Source organism: Penaeus monodon, chromosome 13, assembly GCF_015228065.2.
Source record: "Penaeus monodon isolate SGIC_2016 chromosome 13, NSTDA_Pmon_1, whole genome shotgun sequence".
Taxonomy (NCBI): domain Eukaryota; kingdom Metazoa; phylum Arthropoda; class Malacostraca; order Decapoda; family Penaeidae; genus Penaeus; species Penaeus monodon.
Window position 1 is genome coordinate 9,524,049 of NC_051398.1, and position 10,000 is coordinate 9,534,048.

General features: G+C 32.1%; 1 protein-coding gene across 1 annotated transcript in view; it reads left to right on the forward strand.

Annotated features, from left to right (window-relative positions):
- Positions 1–3,360, forward strand: part of LOC119580109 (protein JTB-like) — a 4,977-nt gene extending 1,617 nt beyond the window's left edge. Inside the window, exons 2-4 of the mRNA XM_037928036.1 lie at positions 249–403; positions 820–913; positions 1,246–3,360. Of these exons, the coding sequence (XP_037783964.1) occupies positions 249–403; positions 820–913; positions 1,246–1,408 (412 nt within the window). The 3' untranslated portion in view covers positions 1,409–3,360. The remainder of the gene's footprint in view (positions 1–248; positions 404–819; positions 914–1,245) is intronic.
- The last annotated feature ends 6,640 nt before the right edge of the window (positions 3,361–10,000 follow it).

The following is a 10,000-nucleotide window of genomic DNA, read 5'->3' on the forward strand; positions in this document are numbered from 1 at the left end:
AATTCATGAACACCAAAATTATTGTGATCAGTTATACTAAGGTATTCAAGAAAATTACCCCCCGAAATGTAGTACATGTACTTTCAACAAGAAATCACTATGAACAAAATGGTTTTGGAGGCTCTAACCCTTCATGCAAAACTGAGAGATTTTATCAATGCTTTAGAGGTTATGGGGTATATTTGGCATGATATTTGCTCTTTATATGGCCTACACATAATAATTTTTTTCTCGTTTTGTTTTGACAGTTTGTCAGTGCTTGTTTTGATTATTGAGAATGAGCTAGCTCCTAATGACACACGCCCCCACACCCACACCACTGCTCACCCCAACATGACGCAGCGAGATATGTGTTACCTGCGTGAAGAGTTTAATGAGCTTGAAGAGTGTCAGCCATGTTCAGGTAAGAACTTTTATTTTTATTTTTATTTTATTAATGATTTATTTATTGATTGATTTATTCATTTATATATTTACTAACAGTGAAATATCAGAGATATTTACAACTGTAGTGAAGTTAAGGAATAGCTAATTGTTTTTGTTAATGTGCAGAAATCTTGTCACTATATCCTTATTTATCAAGGCAAAGATACACTTGAGAGGTTGTTGATAATTGGCTGAATGCAAAGAACATAATTCTGTTATGTTATATTATTATATTTCACATAATTTGTTACGAAGACTTTTATGTTTGTCATATTAGGGTGTTCTATAGTCTATTGATATTTTCACATTGTACATCGGAATTACCAGTAAAGGGTCTGGAAAATTTATTGTTGTCATGTTTGTATGATGTGTGCATTATAAATTGCATTGCAGACCTTGAAACTAAAAGTGGAAGTCCAACAGTGTGTGGGTCAGCTAGCTATCGCCAAAAAATAAAATGCAAAAAGACTGGAGAAGTTTTCAGAAAGTAAGTAAGATAACTGTATTTTGTGCTCTGTTATATATAGTTTGTTATGTTCTTGTCATTTACTTCATATGGTACATTTGCTTGTTTCTGTCGCATTTATATGATTTATAATGAGTATAGACATCCATAAGTTTGCTATATTACTTTCTGTTAGAAACAAAAGGAGTCTCAGAAATACATATACATTTATCAATACCTTAATTCTTGAAACTTTTTGCATAGCTAAAAAAAAGTATTGAGAATCTTGCAACCTCCTGGTTAGCTTTGAAAAATATTTTAGTAGCTTTACATATATATATTTTTTAGCATTACTAAATTGCTTTTCTTTACAGATGTGACCGTGTGGTATGGTTAGAAGAGCGGCACTTTTGGATCTTTGAGACAGTCATGGGGGTTGTTGGGTTAGCATCAGGTCTGGCAACAGTGTTTAGACAAAAGGTGTTAGACCATCGCATTTTGCAAAGAATACAACGACAGGTGGCAGCTGGAGTATAAACTATTTTTCTTTATTGAATGATTGATGTTATTTGTTTTATTTATACTCTTGTAATAAATATCCTGTACTTTTCAGTGCATTTGTTTGCAGAAATTGGGATGTATATCAAGATTAACAAAATATTGATAATTAGTATTTTTAATGGATGATAAGCAGTTAGTTCATATTTATAATTATCATTATTATTATTATTGTAATTATTATTATTGTTATTATTGCTATTATTATTATTTGTTTTACTTGCAGTGTTTCATGTCCTTAAAGTTTGAATATTGATCAAAATGTTTTCATTTCTTTCTTTCTTTTAATGTAAATGTAACTCAAGAATACGATCAAACTTCTTCCAATACAAAATATTTTCTAATCTGTTTATTATAGCACTGTAAATTTGTTTTTATTGTTCAGAAGGTGCATATACTAAAGATATTTTTATTTATGAGCAAATATGTGGAGAGGATTTTGTAAAGATGTGGGTTAAAGGAAAGGTTTTATTTTGTTATACAAATGTGAGGTTGTGAAAGATGGTTTGGCAGTTGATCCAAGTTAGATAAGGCAATCACTTGGTATTATCAACATCCTTATAGTGAAAAGAGTGGAATATATTATTATGGGCACTCCCACAGATATAGTACAGAATTATAATTTTCTAAGATGCAGAAATATAACTTTTTTTCTAAAAAGGAAAGGATAAATATATAATGAAGTTAATTTTTTATAAGCTTCACAGGGACATTACTAAAACTTTATTGATAGGGGAGGTAAGTCTTAACGAAAGGGGTTTGGATGTTGTCCCCCTAGATATTTTTTGTCATCTACTAGTGAAAAATCTGTGAAAGCTTGTGGGCAAAATTTGGCTGAAAGTATACCTGTATAGCTATCCTGTTGCTTTTCTTACACACTTTAATTGATATATTGTATTAAATGTCATTGTTTTGTTAAAGACTGCAATTGAGTATTGGAGATAATTCATTATAAGGATAAGATTAATAGGGAATTGTAGATATGACAAGGAGATGGAAAAAGTCATTAACATCACTAGTCACTAAAATTTTGCTTTTAGGCTAAACATGAAGGTTTTCATATTTAATTTTTAAATATATTTCTTTGGAAAAAAAAAACATTGTGAGGCGAATGGTAATGAGATATATAAATATTTCATTAAATTTAGTAGTCCCTGTAGTTTGCAAATATGAATTTTGGCAAAGGATCTCTCATAGTATTTCTTGTGTGTTTTAAGTTTGCCATGGCTTGGACATGATGACTGTGGGTTTTCTTGAATGTAATGCTTTCATAATAATAAGAATGGTTGATCATCATAGCAAGAATTCAAGTAAATATTTTGGAAAATAGCAAGCCAGAAATATTGGTAAGACTGTCTCGTTATTTTTTAGATGATCAGTCAAGAATGGTACATCTAGTTTCAGGATGTCTACAAATATTCACACAAGAGATTTACACTATATATCACTTTGAGTGGTGACTGTGTCATTGTATGTTATTGAAAAACATCATATACATATTCTTTATTAAAATAGATCAGATTTTAACAAAAATAAATCTTCCACATACAAAGACTTCCATTGTTCTCGAAAATACCAAAGATTTGTTCTGGTATGGGGTTCCCCCCTTTCCATGTTTCGGTATTTATTGTATTAATTGCTAAGACTAGTAATAAGATTATGAGAAAAGAGGATTATCTAGGGGAAAATATGTTTGATAATGTTAATATATTGAAGATTGTTTATGGCTGTCAAAGTAAATAAACAGGAATTTATACACTAATAATAAAGTGCCAATACCTCATACTCTTTTCTTTATAGACTGATTAACACATGTTTCAGGTGTGTTGGTTTTGTCTTGTTATACCTTTGTTTTGTTTTACCTTATAAGGAGGAATTTATTCTTATGGAAATTTCTGTGTATTTGTAAGGTAAAACATATTTATCCCTTTTTTGTCTTATTTTACTTATTCCTACACATTAATGTTTAAAAATGGTAAATATATTGTTGAAGAAATGTATGTATGGCTGTTATTTCATCATTAATACCAGATTAAGTTTACAAGTCGAGAGTGCTGTTTTTCATTTCATTAGCTGAAATTAAGAAGAAAACAACTAGGGGGAGAGAATTATATATGAATTAGAAAAAAATATATGAGAGATGAATTAATAAGTTTTATAGAATTACATATTTTTATATCCTAAACTTTTGGAAGATAAAAAATCAAGACGGTAGAAAAATTCACTATAGCCCAAGGAAGTACATACACAAATTTTGTGTATAATTATGTATATATATTTCATTTATTTATTGATGTATTTATTTATATTTACATATATATATATATATATATATATATATATATATATATATATATATATATATATATATATATACATATATATATATATATATATATATATTATATATATATATATATAATGTCCATATCTTTTTTCTTTCTACCCATCTATTTATATCTGTGTATATATGTGGTTGTGTGTGTGTGTGTTCATGGGTCTAAATTGGTAAATTAACATTGTAAAAGATAACTTTCATCCGCTCTCAGTTCACACAATAACAAAATTGTATTTTTGGAATATACAGGTCAAAATCTACATTCAGAGACATGAAAATGTCACAGTTATTTCCCTTCAAAATACTAGCACAGTTTGCATTACGCCCTCATCTGTGTGAGTCTAAATATAGTAGGTGTATGTAAAACGATACTGAATAAATATTTAGCCAGGCAAACAGATAAACCTGTAAATGAGTGTAGAGTAGATACAAGCATGAATATACAAATTAAACTCTAATATTTGTTGAGTTTCGTGATACACAGTTCCCTACTTCTGCAAATTGACATTCCCCAAACAAATCAACAATTAAATTATTTTTCATATCGAATAGCACCATTAATGTCAGTAGCGTAACTACTGACTGGATGATAAAAGAAAGCCATTGTGAAAATCTACGGATTTAAGCGTCACTTTTCAAGTTACAGTTACAAAGCAGTCCTATATGTGTCAGGTGACTGGTATTTAGTTATCTTAATCTTGCTCTGTCGTGAATTAAAGTTGAACAAACTCTAGCCTACTGAACTACAGTTGATGCAAGTTTTGCCCAATGAATTACATATGGATGGAATTCTACAGAATATCCTTAATATCAATAACTATCAGATGAAGATCAGCTCGTGCAAGTTAACTGGTAAGATGAATGAGAAAAAAATATGGCTAGTTGTTATTCAACTTTCAAATGCATGATCTCTCTACTTTCGGCTAAGGACGTGCCACACAAATGCTGTTTCTGTGGTTTTTGTTTTCACATTTCCGTGTTTGTGTTCCTTACTACAGCTGGCATTAGCCTGGTTGCGTCAATTCCCAGTCGTGTGATCATTATCCCTTTTGCTGACATTTTCCAGACTCTTTCTGTTTATAATTATAATTGGTAATCAGTATAGCAATACAAAACAAATATATTTACGTAAAACCATCTGAAGTAGTGTAAAATAATTGTCAAAATCTTTCTTGTATTTATTATTTTAAAATTTACAAGGCAAATAGCTGTTCGCATTGTTTACATCTGTGGGTCACGTTCCCCCGTCCCCCTCCCGACTGAAGGCAGGTGGCTCGCAGCGAATGTACGAAGGTATTTAGAAAATGGGCTAACAAACTTTCAAAGATATCAAAATTGGAGTTTAATAAGAAATAAAATACATTTGTTCATATACCCGCTTTTCGAATATATATATATATATATATATATATATATATATATATATATATATATGTATATTATATATATATATATATATGTATGTATATTATATATATATATATATATATATATATATATATATACATATATATACATATATATATATATAATATATATATATATATATATATATATATATATATATATATATATATATATATATATATATATATATATATATATATATACAGCTACACACGCGCGCACACGCACACATATATTATTGTTCTCGTCTTTTGGTATCTCCCATCACTCAAGGAGCGTACCCTGGTACGTTTCTCTTTATATAGCTTCCTTATTGCCTTAACAAGGGCGATCATCGCCATTAACTTGTGTGGGAGTAGGGACCATCTCGTGCTTACAGACTTTTGTTGGATTGGTTCCGTCGTTCTTACCACAATTTCCGATATGCCAGCGAGATTACATTGCGCCTTCAAGAGAAGAAATCGGTGGCACATGCATTACATAGATTACCGGCAAGACGAGTCCCGTTCTAGAGTGATGACATTCGCGTTTTCAAATTTCCTTGTCCATCGCAGAAGGGATATTGATTTCGTGTCTTCCATTTCTTCAATATATTCCTTCGCTGCTCACAAATTACGAGTCTAGCAACAATTTTGGACGCTGCCACGCATTTGAGCTAGGTGGTATGGCATTAGAAGGAAACATTTGAGATCGATGATTATGAAACCAGAAAGAAATATTTTAGCTCCATAATTATGAAACCGGAAGAAATATGGTGTTTCCACCTCTACCAAAACTGACTCGATGCAATCTTTAATTAGTCAAGGAAGGGAATATGCAGTGATTCAACAGCGGAATAACACTGCCGATCAAATGAAGTCGGTTCAGAGGAATCATTTCCAACACATTTTCAAATACATCGATAATATAACTATCTTAAGTAAAATGCATTCATTATACAGGAGAAATCACTTTCAAATGCATAATCTATATATGTATTTGGTGTAACCACTGTCTTAATTACTTGATGACATATGTTTCCTAAAGGTAATACAGGGTTTAATTTGGACCACGATTTCGTCTTGCCGAGAAACCTGTTCGTCTGTCCATACCCACGTTGCGCCAAGTGTATTTCCGAGATCCACTTCCTCATCTTGCATACCCATAAGAAAACAAAAAGCTATTAGAAATCGACGTCTCTTATGAATATCTTGGGATCTAATAAGAAATATAAACCCATGGGGGTATGTTTTTAATAAAGAATAGAAAAATCTTGTCTTAAGTTTACCTTTTATCAACATTATGGATTGAAATCACTAATAATTGTGACCATATACATTATTTTGATTCTTATGCAGGAATTTAAAACATTTTCGCATGCATTATATAAAAGTCACCTTCAGATGTATATTTTATAGTTTAGTTAATGTTATTACTCATGTAATTTGGATATTAAATGTTCTTTTCTTTAGATTCGGGCTAATGAAGTTTGGAAATAAGAAACGAAATCTATATCCTGCGCGATCGTTGTATGGTATATGCTAGGAAAATAAGTGAAACATATTTTGTGTTGTCCTGTTCTTAGAATTCATCGCGATTTTTTTAATAAGCTCGTATATTCTACCTTCCCCGCCGGGGATGTGGCACCTTGCCGATGGCGACGGGGTTTGCGAGGATTGAAAATGACTCGAGCCATGCCAGCCACGTCTAACGATGCTGGAAAGGTTGAGTCAGAGATTCCAGACGAACTTGGTATCTCCCATCGTTCAAAAGGAGAATACCTAGCTATGGGAGAAAAGGAGAAAGGAAAAGCTACAAGTCCTGGTACATTATCATTTACAGGTATCTGATGAACCCTATCCCGGCCAGAACTCGAATACTAAACAAAGAATACACAACTACAGAGTACCACTTGCTTGCCGTGTATCAGAAAATGCCTTTGATGTTCTTGATGCCAAATTCCGGGTATTTCAACAGCCAATTCACTCAAGCCCAACAAACACTTAGGAAATCATTTATGCAGCAACAGTTCTCCACATTTTTTGAGAAGTAGCCAATGCAATAGGAGATAGGAAAGAGCAGTCATGGTTTACAGGCCCCAAGAATTCAAAGGCTAATGTTAGAAGAGGACCTGCCAGTGATGTCTTGGCAATAAGAAATACCTTCAAAGATTACTTCTGTGGCGGAGGTAGAGTTTCTTGGCTGGATGATGCTGCCCTCTTGCACTAAACCAAATGACTAAATTGGTTTGTGATTCAATCCATACTCAGGTAATATGTGGCTTTCAAATAGTTATCAAATGCTATGTGGCTTTCAAATAATCATCAAATGATGCTACTGACTATAATTTAAAAATGAGAATGATGAAAACCAGCATATAAAATCAGTGTCACAGTTAATAAGTATAGTTACGGCCTAGGAGAACTTAACTTGCAGCATAAGTGTACAGTAATAAATTGTACTTTCTCAATAAATGTGACAATTCTTGAATAATAAATATACAAAAAATATGGAAAAGAAAATATTTTTATCTATATCTTTTAGAAAATACTATGGCAATCTAAATACTCTGTATACAAAAGCAACATTGTGTTTATGTGATTTCACTCCATAATGCTGATAAAAAAGTAAGATATACACTAGAGTATTATTATCATTATTATTTAAAGACCATCATTATCCCCATTTCCACTTAGGACAAGGCATTTGAAAAAAAAATCCTATCAAGATCCTGGTTTGAATCAGTCATTCGCGTTTAATACCATTTTTATTTTGTTCTTTTGGTTTCTTCTTTACCCACAGATTTTGAGTCTAGTAACTTCATAGACAAACAGGCTACGGCTACTTATGTATATTCACAGGAAATCTTAATCCAGACCTACAAGTACTAGTGTAATACTTATCCATCTTGGGAAGGATATATTTTCTATGATAACCCCCTAACAAACGGACCATTTTCTATGAGTTTGATACTGTTAACCATTTGAAATGATGAAATATTTTTTGATGATAATATAGCGATTTCTGTATCGGTGTTTCCTTATACATATACTTCAACTCTCCGTCTATCTATTTGTGTTCGTCTACTGCTCTGTTATGTGCGCTTTTAAGGTATCGAGTCTGCAAATCATCACCGAGTGCTTTCTCCCCCTTTTTCTTTCTTCAACTACCCTCTACCTACTTTACTCCGCCACATTCTCAGCACCCTCTTTCTCCACCTCCAACTCCACCCCCTTATCACTCTCTTACCCACACTAACTCTTTCTCCTTCAACTCTACCTCCTTTCTCTCACAACCCTCAGATACATTTCTTCCCCTTCTATTCCCTATTTCTGGTCAACCATACCCCACCACCCCTTTTTCTCCCCCTTTTCACCTCCAACCTTGCTTCATTCCCCCTTAACCCCGCCCTTTTCACCCTAAATTCAGCATCTTTCACCATAAATCCGTCCCTTTCCCCCTAAATCCTGCTTCTTTCCCCGTAAACCCCGGCCCTTACCCCCTAAATTCCGCATCTTTCACCCTCTACCCCGCCCCTTTCCCCCTAAATTTCGCATCTTTTCCCCTAAACGCCGCCCGTTTCCCCACTCTACCTTTTTTATCCCCTTCAACTGCCTCAAACCTACTCAATTTTGGTATTACCGTAAAAAAAAGATAATGACATGAAAATCGGAATACAAGGTTAGAATGATGGTAATAATTATCTTATGATAATAATACTGATGCTATATATCATAAAGGCAATGGTAATAACAGCATCAGCAACGTTGTATGTATATTAATTGTCAAAATACTATTACTGCCACAATCATAATCATTATCATTACCATCTCCATCCATCATCATCGTTATCATTATCATCATAAAATCACCATCTTTTGTATTCAATAATATCTCCCCTTACTTTTTATCATCACGCTTTTGATCTTTGTCATCATATTATAAATGAGAAAAAACTTTATGTGTCTTATTTCGTTGAAATCCGGAAGTTCTAAGTCGTGTGATGGTTCTAACAATCTGTGTGTGAGTGTGTGTGTGTGTGTGTGTGTGTGTGTGTGTGTGTGTGTGTGTGTGTGTGTGTGTGTGTGCGTGTGTGTGTATGTGCGTGTGTGTGTGAAACGCATCTCAGTGAGTCTGTTTGTATTTGTACCATTATCGCTATTATTATTATCATTATAATGATAATAACAATAATGGTAATAATTATTATTATTATCATCATTATTATTATTAATGTTATTATCAGCTCTGTACGAAGTCTGCCCAAGGATTTAAAACATCTCAATCCAGTTTTATGTGATAATTTTTATAATCATAATAATAGTAATAATGATGTGAAATAATAAAAATTATGTCAGTGATAATGGAAATACTAGTAATGATATCGGTGGTGATGACAACGGTAATAATGGTAAAGATGATGGTGATGGTGATGATAATGATGATGATGGCGATGGTGATGATAATGATACTGATGATAACAATACTGATAATGATAAGAAATAGTAGTAACAACGATTGCGATGACAATGATAACAATAATAATAATGGTGGCACTAATAATGATAGTCGTAATGATGATACTGATGATTATAATTATAATACTATTCACGCTACTACTACTATTACTACTACTGCTACTGCTACTAATTACGATAATAATGGTAATGATGATAATAATGATGATGATGATAATAATAATAATAACGATAATAATAATAATAACGATAGTAATAACGATAGTAATAATAATAATAATGATAAAGATAATCATAACAATAATAACGATAAAGATAATCATAACAATAATAATGAGAGTAATAATAACGATAATAATAACAATCATA